Genomic DNA, 20,428 nt, shown 5'->3' with positions numbered 1-20,428 from the left:
AGATAAAAATTAATAAAAGGAGCTGAAGTTTAACAAAAGTCATAGTTTCTGCTCCAACAGTAGCATTAATTGGTGTTTCCAGTGATTTGTTGGCAGATGTCACCCTGGTGTTGTTACTGGCACCATCACACCCACACATCAAAGAGAGACAGGAAAAGCAACACTCACCTAGATATTGACAGTAAATCCTGAAGGAGTAAAGTAGTAACCAGGAGCTATAAAAGAAGTCCAAATGTGTCTAAAAGCTCATGCTTTCTTCTTTTCTACCCTCCTTTCTCTCTCAGCTTCCCCCCCAACACCTCTCCTTCTCCCTGTCGTCCCATTGATTGATCTGTCATGCCTGCTGTAACATGCACTGTAGTATGAGGGAAAGGTGTGTCCACATTACCTGGCCTGCCTCTGCCCTGGCAGTGTGTCAACATCTTCACATGTCGAGAGAGGAATTCCATCTGTGGAGTGTCGGCTTAAAGGGCTATTCCACCTAAAGTAAGGTACAGATTTCTAATTGTAGCAACAGTCAGCAAGCTTCTGAGCATCCTCATTCTACTAGAATAATAACTGTTTCAGTGAACAGTTCTACTAAATTCATATACATGCATGTTTAAATTACTTTTCCCAATTTAAATGTATTCTTATGGTACATTTTAACTGACCCCTGGACCTGTAGAGCTTGGTAAAGAGATCAGACTTCAGCAGACTGGTTTCAAAGTCCCGGAAAGGACAACCATCACTGCAGTCCTCCACTGATCTGGCAGAGTGGCTTGACGGAAGCCTCTCTTAAGTGCAAAACACATGAAAGCCTGCTTGGAATTTGCAAAGAACCACCTGAAGGACTGTGAGAAACAAGGTTGAACTGTTTGGCCTCAGTTCTAAATGTCCAGTCTGGAGGAAACCAGACGCCAATCATCACCTGCCTGGTACCATCCCAACAGTAAAGCATGGTGATGGCAGCATCATGCTGTGGGGGTGTTTTTCAGCAGCAGGTACTGGGAGACTGGTCACGGTTGAGGGGAAGCTGAACGGAGCAGGTACAGAGATATCCTTAATGAAAACCAGATCAATAGTACTCAGGACCTCGGACTGGGCCAAAGGTAGATCAACCTTTTTCCATGCTGATGACACCTAAGCTCCTGTCAACAGTGTTGTTATACCGATTTATGCCACTCTGTAATAGATATCTGCATTAAACTACAGCAAACAATCCATTATACAGTAGACCAAAGATTCAGACACAAATATGCTTGACATCTCAAAAAAGTAGGGGCAGGGCCCCATTATGTAGCATCCCCACTTCTTTGACGACAGTCTGTAAATGTTTAGGAAGTGAGGAGAACGGTTGCTGGAGTTTTGGTAGAGGAATGTTGTCCCATTCTTGTCTGTTGAAGGATTCTAGCTGCTCAACTGTCCTGGGTCTACTTTGCTGGGTTTTTCGTTTTATGATTCACCAAATTGTTTTCTACTGATAAGGTCTGGACTGTAGGAGTCTTCTATTGTGAAGCCATGCTGTTGTGATGGATGTGTTGGATGGATCGTTTAGCATTGTCTTTCTGAAATAATCAAGACCTTCTCTGAAAGAGACATCATCTGGATGGGAGCATGTGCTGCTCTAAAACCTCAACCTACTTTTTAGCATCGATAGTGTTTTCACAGTTGCGTGAGCTGCCAACGCCATGGGCACTAATTCAACCCCATACCATCCCTTTATGAACTGTGCACTGATAACAAGCTCGATGCTCTCTGTCCTCTTTAGTCTGCAGGACATGGTATGTGTGGTTTCCAAAAAGAATTTCAAATTTTGATATATGTGACCACAGAACAGTTTTCCATTTTCCCTCAGTCCACTTTAAATGAGCTTTGGCCCAGAGAAGACAGGGGTGTTTCTGAAACATGTTCACATATGGCTTCTTCTTTGACAGCATTGTCTTTCATTTGTGGATAGCCCAGCAAACTGTGTTGACAGACCATGATTCCTGGAAGTGTACAGAATGATGCCTGTTTTTAGTGCAGTGCTGAGGCCCCGAAGATCACAAGCATCCAATATTGACCTTCAGCCTTGTCCCTTATACACAAAGATTTCTCCAGATTCTCTAAACCTATTGATATTGTGTACTGTAGATGGTGGGCTATTCAAAGTTTTCACAGTTTTACATTGAGGAACATTTTGTAAAATTGTTGCACATTTTTTAGAAAGTTTTTCAGATTGGTGAACCTCTGTCCATCTTTACTTCTGAGACTCTGTCAATCTAATATGATCCTTTAATACCCAGTCATGATACTGACCTTTTGCAAATTAACTCATTAGTTGCAAAATGCTCCTTCAGCTAATGCTCATTAGTACAACTTACTTCTCCAGCATTTTGTTGCAATGTCCCTACTTTTCTGAGATTGTTGCTGCCATTTAATTCAATATGAGCTGATATATTTCATGAAAAGGTAAAATGTCTCACTTTTAACTTCTAATATCATGTTTATGTCCTTTTGTTAATAAAACATGGGTTTATAAGATTTGCAAATCATAGCATTCTTTATTTAAATTTTAAACAGTGCCCCAACTTGTGTGGAATTGGGGTTGTGCAAGCCCATTTTGGTTTATTACAGTACTTTCTTAAACATCATCAAGGTATTCTAACTTGGCCAAGTATTTCATTAAATCTTATTTTATACCTCATTAACTCAAATGCAGTTTGAACATTTACCAGCAGTCTTCCTCAGCAAGTGGAAAGTTTGTTTTAGGGAGCCCCCTGCTGTTTAAAGTTTGTTACTTCATTGGTAAAATACATAACCCACAGCCTCATATAAAACAGAAGAGAGAATTCAGAAAATTAGTGTTCAGCCAATGATTTTATTGTTGAAATCAGATTCAAATAAATATACAAAAGCCAACAATGAGGCTACAGAGTTCACAAACAACCACATAGATTACGAAATCACCTTCATTAATTATCAAGAAGACATGTTTTGTGCTATATCAATATAAAAAGATGGACTATTCCCAATGATCTTACATATTTCACTCACATATTTTAACAGTTCATTATATTTTGAGATTTCCCTCCACCTTCATTATTGTAATGCATGCCTTTTCTTTGTTCTTCCATTGTTTCTCTCCCCTAAAGCTGTACTTTTCTCTTTCATAAAGTGCATCAAGTCACCATAAATTATGTAAACCTTAATCATAGTGTCAAACATGTGCAGCCTTATCACCAGATTGCAAATATCATCAGCTCAATGATTTTAGCCTCTTGAAGTTTAAAAGTTTTCCTGCCTCATCATGTAGTTTTAATAGAGAAAAACTGTAAGCTACCTGCCCTGCACCAAGTAATAAAAATACATATAAAATAGCCTTTTCACACATGTACGAAACTCCTGAAGAGCTCTCAAAAAACATTTTGGGTGTGGTGTGTGACATGTGTGAATGAAAATGGACACATTTTTCCCTGTTCCCTGCCAGCTTCCTCCAAAAAAATTCTGTGTGAAGTCTGGTTGAGTTGTATGTACAGTAAACACAGCAAAAAATAATCAGAAAAATTCAACACAACTTAGTTTTGAAGGTAATGCGGTTTAAAACGTACCCTTTAAGTAAACATGCGTTATTGTGCAGGTAATGAAGCTGCTTTTTACTCGACAGGACGTTCTTTTGTTTAGCATTTGGTTCAGACCTTGACAGTGATGTTAAAAGGTACTTTATTTCGACAATATGAAGTTTTAGCACAATATATTTGATCAGTATTATTCATATTGAATGTGTTCCCCTTTACAAAATTAAAAGCAATTTCAAGTCAAATTTGTGCATAAAAATTTATAGTATCAGAAATAAAGTTAATTGACGGGACACCCGAGCCCCCAAGACCCTTAACTATAATAATTAAAGTAGCTAATCACATACCATAATCACAAGTAAGAGGCTGATTGTGGGCAGAAGTAATTGTAGCAGATGTTTCATGTTATTTTGCTGGACACTGCATTTGTCGTCTTTTTGTCTCTTCTTATGTGTAGTTGATTTACTTTGCTGTGTACATTTATATCCGGTATAGCGCTTCACTTACACTAGCACTACTGTGACTGCTATATCGAAGTGGGCAACTTACGTGTAGTTGATTTACTTTTCTGTGTCCATTTGTATCCAGTGCAGTGCTTTCTGAAGTTGATACACTCCTTAGCCATGGCATTTTGTTTCTCAATGTCACTTACATGTTCTCCACGCTTTCATATAATCAGAGCCGGCCACTTGCATGTTGCTGATTTACTTTTGCTGTGTCCATTTATATCCAGTACAGTGCTTTCCGTTACATAAACACCAGTGGCAACAGAGCTTAAAACAGATGGCTCTGGATTAAAATCAGCCAAGATGCCAGCCATTAATGCTTCAAGACAGCCTTTCCTTTCTCAAGAACTGCATTGACTGCTCTGGTCATTGCCTCCTTTGGTGTTTTGGCTCCCTCGGCTGCATCACGCCCAATAACCCCACCGATTGCTGCGCCTGCTCCAGTCAAGCCCACTGCAGTCACACCAGCCACCACCCCTACAGTTGTCAGACTTGCCGCCTCCATCCCTGCTACTGCTGTGGCAGCTGTACCTCCGACTGCTGGCATTTTTTTCATGACATTCAGTACGGTTCTAGAGTTTTGCACAGCTGTGATGACTAGTCCGACCATTGCTGCCACACCAAAAAAAGCCCCGATCAACACTCCTGTTGCAGTGCCAGCCAGCTGGATCATAAACTTCTCAGAAAAGATGCTTTTTGCTGCTTTTCTGATCTCTTCCACTGGCATGTCACCCTGAGACTGTTTGATATGCTCTTCCTCTTTCTGAATTTCTTTCTCTACCTCTTGAAACATCTCATTGTCATAAAAGTCTCCATTGTTTTCCATCACCATTGCATCTATTGTCTTGAGCAGCTCCTCCACATGGAGCTGGTTGCTCCTGTAGTTATTCTGCACTTTGTTCTTCCAGTATTTATTATCAATGACGTGGCATCTTCCACTGCACTTCTTCACGAGATCACTCAGATCTTTATTCTGACTGACAAACTCCTTGATTTTCACCCCTTTAGGGAGCTGATCGCCATGTGTGAAGACAATGACAGCATATTTAAGAGCATCTTCAGAGAAATACTGGCATATTTTAGCGATGACAGCCTGCTCGTGCTCAGTGAACTTCTCCACTTTGAGAACAATGAGAAAAGCATGATGCCCAGGAGCACACTCTGTGATGCAGCTCACTATCTCAGGCTTTATCTCCTCCTCAGACCTTTCTGCATCGAAGAAACCAGGAGTGTCGATAAGCGTGATGCTTCTGCCATTGACAGATCTGGTTTCTGCTTGGCACCGTCGTGTTCCAGAGTTGGGGGTATGGTTGGTGGTGAACAACTTCTCTCCAAATATGGTGTTCCCGAGGTTGCTCTTTCCAGATCCTGTTTTTCCCAGCAGCACGATTCTCTTTGTACCAGACACTGTAACAGAATATATACATTTATTTTTAGTATGTTTGTCTCACATTAACTTCTGCACAAATTAAACATTAGGTCCTCTTATCTGACAATAATTTAAATGATAACACTACCTTTGCTAAACAGAGGTGCCAACATCACCGATATTTCATCAGCTCGTACAAAGCATTAGTCAAACTTACGTTCCACAAAAGTTGGGACATTTTATAAAAGGATAAAAAAGAAATGAAAACAGTGATTTGCAAATCCTGTATAGCCTTTATTCAGTTGAATAAATAGTGCAGAAACTACATGTTTAAGGTTTAAACTAATAAAATTTGCTTTTATGAGAAAACATAAACATTCTGAATTTGATGCCTGAAATATATTCCAAAAAAGATGGGACAGGAGTCTAGATTACATTGTCTAGTACCCTCACTTTTCTAATATGAAGCCATGCTGTTGTGCAGAATGTGGTGTGGCATTGTCTTGTGATTTTAAAAAGGGATGTCCCTGAAAAAGATGCTGCAAGTACCTCTCAGTGTTAATGCAGCCTTCACAGCTGTTCAAGTTACCCATGTCATGGACACTACTATACCCCCACACCATCTCAGATACTGGTTCTTGAAATTAACAATCCAGATAATCCTTTTTCTCTTTCCTTCAGAGAACTCAATGGTCTTTATTTCCAAAAACAGTTTGAAGCGTGGAACCATCAGACCAAAGCACACTTTTCCACTTTAGTTCAGTCCATCTCAGATGAGCTCAGGCCCACAGAAGCTGGCTGTGCTTCTGGATGTTTCTGATTGTGGCTTAACTTTGAACTCTCAAAACTCCTTGCAATACCAAATTTAGTAACATTGTTCCTAGACTGTTGGACTATTTACCCATGCCGTCTCACAAAACAGAGAATAACTAAATCTTTGAGGAGTACCTCTTCAGCATGCAATCATGGTACCATCGCCTCTTACCAATTAACGTTCTTACCAGTAGAATGTCCAAGGTAAGTTTTGAGCATTCCACAACTTCCCCCAGTCTTTTCTTGCTGCTGTTCCAACTTTTTTGGAACATGTTACAAAAATCAAAAATAGAGTGTTTTTATTAGAGATGCAGTATTTTATCAGCATGATCTCATCAGATATTAGTTTAAAATAGTGAAATGTCTATATCAACAGTTACAGAAAATTTCTGCTGATATTTACAGCTGATATATGAGCTGTACATATCTGCAGTATAAATTATATAGTGGCCTCAAATATCAGAAAAATGTAAAGTGCAATGTAAAGGTGGTCACCTAAGGTGAAACACACAAGTGAGCACATTATGAACCCTGAACATTTTGAATGAAGCTCCAAATGTAGAAAAAGTACCAAACTATCTACTTCCCCGGAAATCATGTCACATATAGGCAAAAATCCAATATTGTGCATCCCATGGGTGCATTCAGAAAATAACTTAAGTTTATCAGTTTGAGTGTTTAGTATCTTGCCTATTTGCTACATTCAATTGAATATAGGGTTAAAAGGATTTGCAAATGTTTTGTTTTTATTCACTTCTTTCATCACATCCCAACTTGTTTGGAATTTGGGTTTGTCCTGATAGTCTATAAAACATTGAATTTATCATTTAAAAAGGCATCCTGCAACACTGGCACTGTAATGACAGCTTCAAGCAACAAAAAAACATATGCAGTATTTGCATTTTCCACTATTGTTGCAAAATAAATCCTTTGTTGCATTTTAACCATGAATTGATACACTTGAAAATGCTTCTCCAATGCAGGCTTCAGTTAATGCTACGTTAAATAAAAAAAAAAAAAAAAAGTTATACATACATAAATATTGTTGCTAATGAACTGAATTCCAATACTTTGATGCCACCTGAAGTGTACACCCACCTCTGCGTTGTCGAACTTTGCTTTTAATGTCTTTGGGCTGAAAATCTTCTTGGATTGACTTGAAGACCTGCAGAGACATGGCAGTATAAAGATCAACTTAATACAACAAGGATTATTCTGCTTAATTTTGCCTAAAACAAGAAACAGTGCCACTTAAATATAAGGTATAATCTTTTTTTTAGAATATCCAGATTGAATTGAGATAGTTTTTAAAAAGTCATTACAGCTACAGGTGGCTGAGGATCAGTGGTAGGGCTACTCAACTGAAAGGACATGGGCTCAATCCTCAACTCCCTAGTCAGATCTCTTGCTAGAGGTGTCAGTGCATATGAATGTAGGAGTAGGGCTGAACAATTTGCAAAAATAATATAATAGCTATTTTTTTCGCCAATATTGCGATTGTGATATAATATACGATTATTTTTATGTTCTTCATCTTATATATTTTTCCAATAAAGATAAGCAAGAAATCATTCCAAATTATAATGAACACATTATTAGATATAATATACTAGGGAAAACGAGTTAAAACAAATACATAACTGTGATTATTTTGGCACTATTGCAAATTTGATATCAACTGCTATATTGAAGAGGATAATCACTCTCATATCACTTGCATTTCAAATAAGAAAAACATATACATTTAGGAAAGCAGAAATTTTTATTCTTAAAAAAATGTGAATGTTTGCATTATGTGCATAAAATCTCTGCTTCAAAAAGTATTAAAGAAATGGCCTAAAGTGCATCCACATCCACATGGTGTGGGTTTGCTCAAAGAAAATAATTGTTTTGATGCACGTCCGATGGCACTGGTGTGTTTTGGGCTTCATGCCTAATGGTATAAAGGATTTTCTGCACATTTTAAAGGGGTGGGAAACACCAGTGGACCCAGGATACCTCCTCCCGAAATAGAATTTCAAACATTTGGCGATATTCTAAGCATTGCAATTACATATACTGCAATATATTATAAAAAATTTTATACTTGCAATTGACCTATTAATAAATACATGTACATGGCAGACATGAGTAGATGCAGCAATGTCATGCAAAATATCACAATACAAAGCTATATTGATTTTCCCCCCCTACCAAGTTGGAAGCAAGCTTAATTGTGTAATGAAGCCAGGTTAATGGTACTTTAATTGATCATACTTCTTACTAAGATCTCAGAAAAAGATCAGACTTGGACCCTTTTGACTTTTATAGTTAGTATCATAAGTACATATTTTTAAAAATTACCTCAGCCGTCTTTTCCTCACTTGGGTGGATGACGACCCGGACAACAAATGGTGTTCTGCTGCCTCGCTCTTGTTCAAATGTGCGAATCTGCTCCAGTAGAACCCTAGCCACTAAGCTCTCAGGAAAATGCAGAGCAATCCCAGCGCCCAGGACAGGGAGAGCAACAGAACCAAATCCTCTATCGTCACAGGAAGTTAGGATTTGGTTGATGCCCATTCTCAGAACCTGGAAAGATCAAGATTTAGCTTCTTTTTTAGGGAGAAATCTGGAAAAGGACCCTGAAAAGGGCTCTGACTGACACCAAAAGATGAGAGAGGACTGAGAAAACCTCCAGATTTTTACCTGAACTGCAGTTCCTTCCTTGTCATTATCCCAGGGAGCGAGGTTGAGGAAGAACACGGCATGAAATGGAAGTTCAGACAAGTCCTCGACCAGGACTGTGTCACCAGGCATTGTTTCCTCTCCTGCTTGCTTCCTAAATGTTGCTGTCAACTCAGGTCCGGCCATGTTGAACAAAGTGTTACCGATACGTGTGGAGAGAGGATCATGGCCAACCATTGCCGACACCAGAGCATCAACCTGGAGAGAGGAAGGGATGACAGACGTTGGGATGTTATCTTTCTAGGCTTCTGCGGGGATGTGTCACTGCTAACCCAACAGCCAGGTGGACTGGTTCATATATCAACTGCATGAGAAATGTCTAACATCTATCTGGGGAACTGTCAGCATGGTGTTTGGGAATGGCAGAACTTATGAAAAACCTCTTGGAGGGTGACTAGACAAACATTCTGTCTGTCTCATTCATAACTGACCAATCAGAGCAACAAGGCATATGTAATATGCAAGGCTAATGTAACAATGTAGTCCGCATGCACAGCTCTGAAGTGAACTTGCCACTACAGTTGAAGAAAAACTTCCGGCGCAGTTCTTGGCTCTTCTTGTAATAAAGAAATTTAAATTCAGTTCTGATAAAAACTGTCACAATACTACTGCTAATTGCCACACCAATCGCCATTGTATTTACTTCTTTGGTACTTATAAAGAAGCTTGAACTTGTATACAACTAAACCCAACCTCTAGCTACCACCTCCTTCTCCTCAAGCAGTCTAGTGGAATCTCAGATCAGGTACAGCTGTTACAGATTGGAGCTTTGAACAATGGTTTTCCATGACAGACACGGAATCTGGTCAATCCATCAATATTGGAAAGTTGTTTTTCACTGCAACTGATTTCCTACTTTGTTTAACTTTAAATTTATACTAATAGACCTGTCTAAAGGTAATAAACCCATCCATATTAAGCTTTGTTTATTTAAAAAATCTGTGGGGCAATAATGTCAGAATGGTTTGGTAATAGGTCGTTTCCACCAAGTGGTCCTGTTTAGTTTGGTACGGCCCAAAAAAGGGTCCCAGATAACTGATCCACACCAACCCACTTTTCGCACTCCACCTTAGGGGTGCCAAGCTAACCAATCCGTCCCAAAAGGTTGGGGCTACACACACACAGAGGGTTTGCATTGATCTCACTTTCAGTACTCAATTTGACTACTCAGTAGAGCTGAGTGGTCAAACATTACAAAACACTGCTGCCTGCTCAGTTGGCAGCGGCAGAAAACGAGACTAATATCAGTGTTAATTAGGGATATCTGAACTCAACAGAGATCTGTACTGTTTCCTGGACTGTGGACATTGATGTGTGGCCACAAATTGAGTTGCCTGACATTTATATGGACCTGATTTCATGTCCACAAAGCAGAGCCTTAAGGCACACAACAGCCCAGTTCATCAGTGATAGATGTAAAATTGAATTAATGATGCCATACAAAACCATACCAAAGCAAACTCAAAAAAACTGTACCACCAGGTGGATGCGCAACTTAAGTGGGGCTAATATCATCAATGCAAAGAGAAAAGCCTATTAGACAGAGCAACAGCTAGTTAAAGGCTACAGCCCCTGTTACTGAAAGGGGGTTTCATTTATGTTGTTTCCTCGAAGGGCCTGGTTCAGTTTGGTACAGCATGGTACACATTTATTTGCATTTCTATTATCCAAACTTGGAAAGGGTCCCTGATCACCAATCCATACTCTCCTACTTTTTTGGGACCCTTTCATAGGGGTGCCAAGCATTCCTTTCCAGGCCTGAATGGTGGAACCACACACACTGTAGACACACTGCAGTTTGCTGATTGGTTGAAAGAACTGTCACTTTCTGTGTGACAGCAGCAATAAATACAAACACTAACTGTTGTGTCTGGACCACGTGGATGTACAGAGAGAATTGGACAGTGCTTTAAGGAATGAGAAGGTGTGGGATAGCCTTGCCATGGGGGTATACCCTTGGGGTTTACCATACTGAACCATACCAACATGTACTCAATCATACCAGATCACCTGGTGGAAATGCTGCTACGTTTGAGCATCTGACCAGAATCAAGAGCCAACATACAGAAATATAACTAATCATTCAATAACTGGCAATTCTAGTCCTGACATGCCTGAATTATGACTTTTAACCATCAAATCAACTGAATATACACATTCCTAGTTTCTAATTCCCTCAAATTATTCGTGTTGTTTTTGACTCTGAAATTCTTACCTGTTGTGTCTCAATGCATCCCTGAATGATTTCCACATGTACTCCATCTCCAGGATCTCTTGCTTCGTCTGGGGCAGAAGCCTCCCCTAGGAACCCTTTTTCAATTGATGCAATTTTCCCAGTTGACACTCCTAGGAGAAGATTCTCACATGTTTCGTGCAATGCCCTCACTATTTCCTCTCTGTTATCAATCAGGATGATTTTCCTCAGGCTTCGCTCTTCATGACTACCAAACTCTTTAACGGCAGTTACAATCGCCTGAGCGCACACTTTAACAGGGACACCAAATGCCCCTGAGCTGATACAAGGAATGGCTATAGACTGGAACCCCCTGCTTTCTGATAAGTCCAAAGCAGAATGGACAGCTTTCTCTAGTAACGCCCTTTCTTTTCCATCTGATCCTCCACCTAACGGTCCTACAGCATGCACCAAGGCCTTGCATTTCAAGTTCCCCCCAGTGGTGATTGCCACTTCACCTGTGGGTATTTTCCCAAAGGACTTAACTAAGGCACTGCTCTCACGCTGCACTTCAGGACCACCTGCTCTGCTCAGTGCAGCAGCGACTCCACCACAATGGTCTAAATTTTCATTTGCAGCATTCACAAGAGCATCAGCTTCCTGTTTGGTGATGTCTCCCAGACAAACAAGCACCTTCAGCCCTCCTGTAAGACTGTAAGATGCAATAGTTGTGTTTGCTTCACTCAAGCTTACAGGTGCCAGATTCGCTCCCAAACTTGGGGGTTCATATCTCTGAGAGGAGATTTGGAAATATCCAACCGACCCATCATCATTGGTGGTGACCCTGTCCTGATCGAGAGAGTCCAAAAATAAATCCAACCAGGTCCTGACCTCACTTACTTTCCCTGATGGACCTTCCAGCACAACAACAGGCTCAGAGGAGGATGTCAAAGGGCGGATGGTAACCCCTGAATAGTCCAAGTAATGCTGCTGTAGTAGCTCTGGTAACTCCTGTGCTAACTCCGGATATGGCAAATACACTATACTTTGCACACAAGACTGGTCCAAGACAAACTGTTTAACAGTTTCACTGAGCACTTCAACTTCTTTTGTGTGACCAAGTAAGCACACCGTTTGGTCCAAGCTAAACACCACCTGAACTCTACATTGCTCTTGGTTCATCCTTACTGTCTGGCACACAAGCTTTTCCTGAAGCTCGGATGGAACAACAGAGCAGTTAGGAATATTTATACTGGTTTCCTTGAATTTTCCTGCAAGTCGTTTCTCTGTGTCACCCAGTTTATCGTGAGACATAGTGAAGATGCATAGCTCTGTGTCTCTGAACTCTATTTCCACCTCATCTCTGACACCTAAAAACTCAGCTAGCACCCCAGGATCTTCATAGGCCTCCATCAGGAAGGCCACAAGTTGTGGGCTTACACCAGAAACTCTTTCCAAGACCAACTTCTCCACATTTGAGATCAGATCTCTAGCCTTGAGAATTTCCTCTGAGGAACCTTCCAAAACTATTTGACCAACATCATCCTGAGTGGCCTTCACTTTTGGAAAATTTTGTCCCAAACGGTGCACAATCTCTTCCCAGAGGAGCCACACTTTGGCCTTACCAAGCTGACAAATGCTGGTTTCCTTCTCACTCACACTTGACTTGTCCTCTAAATCCATCAAGATGGCGCTCAGGTGCAAACGCCTCCCAACAGCAACAACTATCCCAACCTCTATGTACACCTTTACATCACCTGTGGTCTGAAGGGAGCTGCAGGACTGAAGCAGAGCTTTAACTTTGTGAGTATCAGCCTCATAGTGGCACATGTAGCCATCAAAGACTTTGTCTACCTCAGCTTTCCAATCTCCAACACCATCTGCAGCACCAGGTTGAGCCAATCTTGTGACTAACACCCTTCCCTTCTCTGGGTAAAGCCGGGCAGAGCAGGAAACAGAGGTGAGCTCTTCCTGTAGTTCTTTCCCAGCTTTGGGACATTCCTTCAAGTAACGGAGGATGTAAGCATCAAGTTGTAATTCATAGTTTTCACCTCTTGATGGAGGCAGTGAGGCAGGACTGGCCTGTGGGCTCTGTGAACAGAGATATTTTCAGAGATTTCTATCAACAGATTGCTCAGTTGATGATACAGTTTAAAGCCTCATTAGTATCTGTTGTGCACAGTGGGGTTTATTTGGTAAAAAGTCTGTAAAATACTATATATCTTGATAAAATAAGTAATGTTCTTACCTGTACTGGAGCTGCTGAATCCTGGCTCGGGGCTGTAGCTTTAGCAGCAGAGGTGTAAGGTTCAAGGCAGCTTTGGACAGTGAGCACCACTTGATGATCTGAAAGCTTCACAACATGCTTGGATCTCTGCTTGACAGCCTGCTGATCTACAGCAGAAGAAGTGACAGCAGTTATTAAGACCTTAAGGCAAGAGCAATTACTTTATCACCATACTGTTTTGCATGCTTATGTCATTTTACCTTGCACACAGAAACAAAACTATTTCACAAAAAACTAACAGGATCTAAATGATTAGTATTTTAGAGTTACCTCCAAGCTAATCAACACACAGGAGGCAGCTTTTGCTTTAAGTACAACTAAACCCCACCCATAGGTAGTACCTCAGACGATGATGACTGGTCCAAACAGTGTTTGGTTCAGCACAAAAGCTGATCAGTCATCATTTATTTTCTAATGTCTCTTCTTTATCCCACAACTATTGCCACTGGACAAAAACAAAAGGTGTTTTCACAAAGCATTACAGCAACAACGCTGTCTATGAAGCTTAAATATGGCAAGGCCAGCCATACGCTTATGTGACTCCCTGCTATGCTCTTTCTGGAAGGGTCTCCCAAGGCAAATTGGTCATGTGTGAAGTGGCACTTGGGGAGGCGAGTCACCTTGCCTGGAAGAGGGAAACCAGGGGTCAGTGTATTTTCGGCAGATCCATTTCCTGTGTCAAACTAGACGAAAACATCAGGAAAAATTCTCATTACTCTTTTTGTTGTTTTGACCAAATATGGAAAAAGGGAATAACAAGCCATTTTTCAGTTGTTGCGTTTTTGACCAAAAATGTAAAAAAAAAAAAAAAAAAAAAACGGAAAAACAAGCCGTTTTTTCATTCGCAAAGTCGCAAAAACAGAGAAACAAATAACATGTTTTAAAAAAGGGGTCAAATTTAGTTTTTTTTTTTTTCAAATTTATTTTGTTTTCTTCATATAATGAAATACTTGAGGAAAAGGAAATCATGTGACCATGGGGAAAGATGAACATGTCAAAATAAAAGCCTCCATGTCAAAATAAGAGCTTTTCATTGCATTTTACAGTATTATAATAAGTCAAAATGCTCTACATACAGTGTATGATAAATAATGTAAATTGTATATGTACTGACAATTTAATGGACTGTAATGTAATTACCTTTAATTATCTTACATTCTAATTTCATATATACGAATGGATGGATAATACGATCAGCATACTGTAAAACACAATGGATGGCTCATTTGACATAGAGGCTTTTATTTTGAAATGTTAACCTTACCCAACGGTCATGATTTCCTTTTTCTTAAGTATTTTATTAAATAAAGAAAACAAAAATAACAGAATTGAAAAAATTTGACCCCTATTTCGTTTTGAAATATTATTTGTTTTTCTGTTTTGTGGCCAGAATGAAAAAATATTTTTTTAAAAATTGCTTGTTTTTCTGTTTTTCCATTTTTGGTCAAAAACAGAATAACAAGAGTTTCTCCCAATTTTTGAGTCTGGTTTCAACCAGGAAATGGATCCACCAGAAAATATACTGACCACCTGGGCACCCTTCTGCAGGGGAGCTAGATGGTGAGCGTCTGGTGGCTGAGCCTCTCTACATGCAGCCAACAGAGGAAACATGGAGACACCAACCTTTGGGCCAACCCCTGCAGCATTGAGCAAAGGGGTCTGGTTCATTACAGCATGGGCAGCAGGCAAAAGTGGGGACCTGGGTGCTCTGACACTCAGCAGCTTTAATGGGGCTAATAATATCAATGATAGCAGCTAAAAGTGGTTTGCATTGCTTTGGCAGCTGTTATTTTTAATCAATTCCTCCTCAAAGCTGTGGTTGTTTTCATCTTTGATATATATGTCAAAGGTCACATAAAAGGGGCAATAAGATCTGTAATGGTTTTATCTTAGGATAGGTTCTTTACATTACAAACCTGAGGCAAACCTGAAATAATGGCCAATTTTTGAGATGTTACTTCACTGAAGCACTTATTTTTTTCAAGTGTCATGTGACTAATTTCAGATGTAAATGTTGTACTTTTTAAATCTCTGCATCAGCTAAAATTACTCAACATTTGCCTCATTTAAGCTTCCATAATGCAAAATGAAAAAGTCTGACCATGGAGCAGCTCTTAAGAATGCAGATGAATAATATATTTATATTTATACTTTAAAACCTCTTATAGTCACTGGTGTAATATGGTGAATCATCCAGTGGCATTAAGGCATTAAACTCCATAAATGGAGAATGTTTTGGCCAATTACTGATGCTACTGATTTTAATTATCTTGGCTTCCTTTACTGTTATGGCACCTTATTGTTCTTATTTGTCATTATTTTATCTTTCTTTTATTAGTATTTCTTGCCCCTATCTGTTTAGTTGTATCTGTCTTATTGCCTGTAAGTGTAGCACCTCATGTGTATTAAAATATGATTTACACAGACCTCTAATGAGCATTATCGTCAAACAGTCACCATAGCAGTTTTGCACCTGTTCAAAATCATTTAATACTTTTCTTAAGTTAAATAAATGCAGCACAGTTCTGGAAGTATTGTTAAGGAGTGGTGTTGCTTTGTTTGCAAACGCAAAAATCTGCCTTTTCATTGGCTACTAAACTGGTTTATTTTGCTTTTTTTTAATCTAGAAGCTACTAAAGCAAAGGGAATTAAGTTAGCTGATGTATTTTTACCCTTTAGACATATTTTAATTACATAAGGTAAAGCCTATCAGTATCTGGCCTCTGGCAGCAGTGACTTGAGTTTCGTTTTCCCCGGAAAGTGAAACTTGCGGAGCTCGCATATTTTCTCACCATTCCCTTTGATATCATTGACCGTCACCGTTATATTAAAGCATTTTAAGACCACACGATGTTTACTGAGCAAACAAATCAATTAAATTGTGTTTTAGTTATTCTAGTTCCCCTTAAGTTTACGTTAAGAGTCCCTCGTCGACGGTCTGCAAGATAACTGCCAATAAAACCTAGTCAACATGACTTTATGGATTGTTTTAGCCCTGTTTAAAGTTAGTTAGGCTGTTTAATGGCCTACCTTTCTTATATCTGAAGGCGACGCTGTAGACTGAAGCGGTCTCTCGCCTCAGGGGTCGACACTCCCCTCCGCCTGATCTGCGGCGGACTCGGAAATAAAGCTCTATTTTCTCCTTGTCTTTGTCGAGCAGGTCCTCACACTCAAAGAAAACGGGATATCTGTAAACATCAGCCATTGTTCAGCTCATTTGTAGAGCCAACAGCTACTGAACGTAAGCGGCGTCTGGTTTGAGAAGAAGTGTTTGTATGTTTCACGTGTCTGATTATAAAGGAGCGGAGGCTCCCCCTAGTGGTAGTAGAGAGGATAGGAAAATCTAAGTTAGAGGGCGTGGAGGCGAAGGGGGTTACAGACTACTCAGGAGAAGGAAATACTTCAAAAGACTTCAACCACTTCAACCACAACCACTGTTTCAACCACTCCACGGGGAGAGAGATTAAAAAAACTGAAAGAATCCACACGATACAAGAATGACTGTCCCACATTTATTGCAGTGGCTAAATGTCCCAAAACTATTAATATACATTTATATACATATAGCATAATCGCCTAAGTCCTATTTTAAGGCACTGATCGTCAAACCAGGCCCCTGAAGCTTCCTGTTTGCCCCCAGGAGATCATTAAATTCAGAAAATGTGAGCAGGAAAATAAGAAATTGTAGTTTTTAGGCTATCTTTTGGCTTTAAATGTCTGCAGCTGTTAAATCCACCCCAAAAAGATTAACATTGAAACATTTTACAGAGAATTACTTGTCACTTGACAGCAATTATAGGTGAAAATATTGTTTTTTAAATGAAAAAATGGATTAAGACTGGCAGATATTGCAAAAATGGCTGGATAATGTGGTGAAAAGGGGTAAGAAAGTTGAAAAAAAATGGTGATAAATGAAATGGGTTGTGTAGAGGCAAAATTGTAATTGGTAGGGAAAGTGGTAAAAGAGATTAAAAGATGGGGAAAATGGGTTCAAAGGGCAAAAAGTATCAAAAGTTAGTGCCAAATATTGCAAAAATGGCCTGGTAAAGAAGTCAAAAGTGGTAAAAGAGTGGCAACAATGGGTTTAATGGGACAAAAGGGGCATAAAGTATCAAAAACGGGTTAAAAGTGTCAAAATATTGCAAAAATAGCCTTGTAGAAAAATAAAAAGGGGTTAGAGAGCGGCAAGATTGGCGAAAAATAGCAGAAATTATCAAAAATGTGTTACAGGTGGCAAAAAATGTTGTATAAACGGCTGGATAAAGAGGTGAAAAGGGGTTAGAAAGTGGAAAATGGGTGGTAAGTATTAACGTGGGTTGTGGAGAGGTTAAAAGAGGCAATTATTGGTGGGAAAAGTGGTGGAAAGAGGTTTAAGTATTTCAAAAAATGTGTTCAAATGGCAAGAAAATCTAAAAAATTGGTCAAAAGTGCCAAAATATTGCAAAAATAGTGTTGAAAATTAGTGGAAACAGGTAAATAGTCACACAAAAGGGGAAAAGTTCGCAGCAAAGTGTCAAAAAGGGGTTAGAGTAGAATGATTGGTGAAAAGTGGCAAAAATTGTTTAAAAGTGGCAAAAGTCATTATGAATGTCTTAAGAATGGTAAAAATGGTGCAGAAATGACTGGATAAAATGGTGAAAAGGGGTTAGAAAGTGGCAAAAATGGGTTAATATTGATTCAAAGTCACAATTGGGCCCATCCTCTTTTTTTCAGGGCCCAGCCTTTTCTGTGGGCAAGCCTGTCTCCTTGTGGCCTGCTGCATTATGGGTAATAGGGATAGATACCACTGTTAATACCTAAAAATGATATGTGTTTTGAAAGAAAACACATTAATATGTTAATTAGGCTAAAATATTATTTTAATTTTTGCTTATTTCAAATCCGGCCCCACAGTCTCTGTCCAGACTAAATGGCCTTTGTGCAAATGTACAGTTGAAACCAGAAGTTTACATACACTATATAAAAGGCACATACACTTTTTTTTCTCACCATCTAACATTAAATCAGATTAAACTTTTCCTGTTTTTGGTCAATTAGGATTACCAAAATTATTTCTATTTGCTAAATACCAGAATAATGAGAGAGATCATTTTTTAGACAATTTTTTATTATTTTCTTGAGAGTCAGAAGTTTACATACATTTCATTAGTATTTGGTAGCATTGCCTTTAAACTGCATGACTTGGGTCAAAGTTTTGGATATGCTTCCACAAGCTTCTCACAATAGTTTGCAGGAATTTTGGCCCATTCCTCCTGGCAGAACTGGTGTAACTGAGCCAAGTTTGTAGGCCGCCTTGCTCGCACATGTCTTTTCAGCTCTGCCCATAAATTTTCAGTGGGATTGAGATCAGGGCTTTGTGATGGCCACTCCAAAACATTGACTTTGTTATCCTTAAGCCACTTTGTAAGCAGTTTGGCAGTATGCTTAGGGTCATTGTCCATTTGGAAAACCCATTTGCGCCCAAGCTTTAAGTTCCTGGCTGATGTCTTAAGATGTTGCTTCAGTATTTCCACATAATGTTCTTTCCTCATGATGCCATCTATTTTGTGAAGTGCACCAGTCCCTCCTGCAGCAAAACAATCCCACAACATGATGCTGCCACCCCCATGTTTCACAGTTGGGATGGTGTTCTCAGGCTTGCAAGCTTCCCCCTTTTTTCTCCAAATGTAACGATGGTCATTATGGCCAAAAAGTTCAATTTTAGTTTCGTCAGACCACAGAATATGTCTCCAAAAAGTAAAGTCTTTGTCCCTGTGTGCATTTGCAAACTGTAATCTGGCTTTTTGATGTTTCTTTTGGAGTAATGGCTTCGTCCTGGGAGAGTGGCCTCTCAGCCCATGTCGGTACAGGACTCGTTTGTTGATAATGACACACTCTTACCAGCTTAAGCCAGCATCTTCACAAGGTCTTTTGCTTTAGTTCTTGGGTTGAGATGCACTTTTCGGACCAAAGCACGTTCATCTCTGGGACACAGAACCCGTCTCCTTCCTGAGCGGTATGATGGCTGGACATTCCCATGGTGTTTATACTTGCGTATAATTGTTTAAACAGATGAACATGGCCCCCCTTAGGCATCTGGAAATTGCACCCAAGGATGAACCAGACTTGTACAAGTCCAAAGTTCTCTTCCTGATATCTTGGCTGATTTCTTTTGATTTTCCCATGATGTTACACAAAGAAGCAGTGTGTTTCAGGTGTGCCTTAAAATACATCCACAGGTGTGCCTCTAATTAACTCAAATGTTGTCAAAAAACCTATCAGAGGCTTCCAAAGACATGACATCATCATCATCTGGGCTTTCCCAAATTGTTTAAAGGCATAGTAATCTTAGTGTATGTAAACTTCTGACTTTGAAGAACCTAATAAAAATTGTCTAAAAAAATCCTTTTCTCATTATTCTGGCATTTAGCAAATAGAAATAATTTTGGTAATCCTAATTGACCAAAAACAGGAAAAGTTTAATCTGATTTAATGTTTGACGGTGAGAAAAAAAAGTTTAATCTGCCTTTTTATATAGTGTATGTAAACTTCTGGTTTCAACTGTACTTGATGGACCCTGTTTTAAGGTTTTCAGAAAAATAGGCACAATGAATCAGCAGCATTAGTGAAGTTAGAGCAGATATCACAATTTGGCGAGAAAAATAAGTTACTTTCTACCCCTGTCCACACACCAGGGGATGATTGCGGGCATCATGAAGAGGGGAGCTGGGAGGATACTGGGAGAGATGGGGCATGGGCCTGGATAAAGGCAAGAGCAGTACAGGATGAAGTGCTAAGCCAACACCTGCCCCCATACCTGCCCCGACCTTGGACGCTGTGGCTCAGCAGGTAGTTTGTCATCTTACAATTGGTAGGTCGTGGGTTTGATCCTAAGCTCCTGCAGTCACATTAGTCACCATAGGGAAGACTCTTACCTGCTTTGACATTGTAAAAGTGCATGAATGAAGTAGCTGATACTGATTGACCAATCTTTATCACAACCTCTGCCATTAATGTATGAATGTGGATGTAGGTGGG

General features: G+C 39.7%; 1 protein-coding gene across 1 annotated transcript; it reads right to left on the bottom strand.

Moving 5' to 3' along the window:
- Nucleotides 1-2,836: 2,836 nt before the first annotated feature.
- LOC121504670 (protein mono-ADP-ribosyltransferase PARP14-like) lies at nt 2,837-16,679 on the bottom strand. The gene is made up of 7 exons (XM_041779671.1): nt 16,442-16,679; nt 13,373-13,518; nt 11,167-13,215; nt 8,913-9,149; nt 8,571-8,795; nt 7,326-7,392; nt 2,837-5,452 (listed from the first exon to the last, which is right to left on the bottom strand). Exons 1-7 carry the CDS (start codon nt 16,614-16,616, stop codon nt 4,359-4,361), a joined length of 3,993 nt encoding a protein of 1,330 aa, XP_041635605.1. The 5' UTR covers nt 16,617-16,679; the 3' UTR covers nt 2,837-4,358.
- Between the last annotated feature and the right edge of the window lie 3,749 nt (nt 16,680-20,428).

Source organism: Cheilinus undulatus, linkage group 22 (genome assembly GCF_018320785.1).
Source record: "Cheilinus undulatus linkage group 22, ASM1832078v1, whole genome shotgun sequence".
Taxonomy (NCBI): Eukaryota; Metazoa; Chordata; class Actinopteri; order Labriformes; family Labridae; genus Cheilinus; species Cheilinus undulatus.
The sequence above is the reverse complement of the archived record's forward strand: the minus strand, read 5'-3'. Positions and strand labels throughout refer to the sequence as shown.

Bases quoted from the DNA above. Each gene is read 5' to 3' on its own strand.
- LOC121504670 (XM_041779671.1), bottom strand. From the start codon at position 16,616: ATGGCTGATGTTTACAGATATCCCGTTTTCTTTGAGTGTGAGGACCTG. The intron at 13,519-16,441 runs GTAGGCCATTAA...CTTCTGCTGTAG, and splicing joins CGCCTTCAGATATAAGAAAG to ATCAGCAGGCTGTCAAGCAG. The intron at 5,453-7,325 runs GTGGGTGTACAC...ATTCTGTTACAG, and splicing joins CAAAGTTCGACAACGCAGAG to TGTCTGGTACAAAGAGAATC.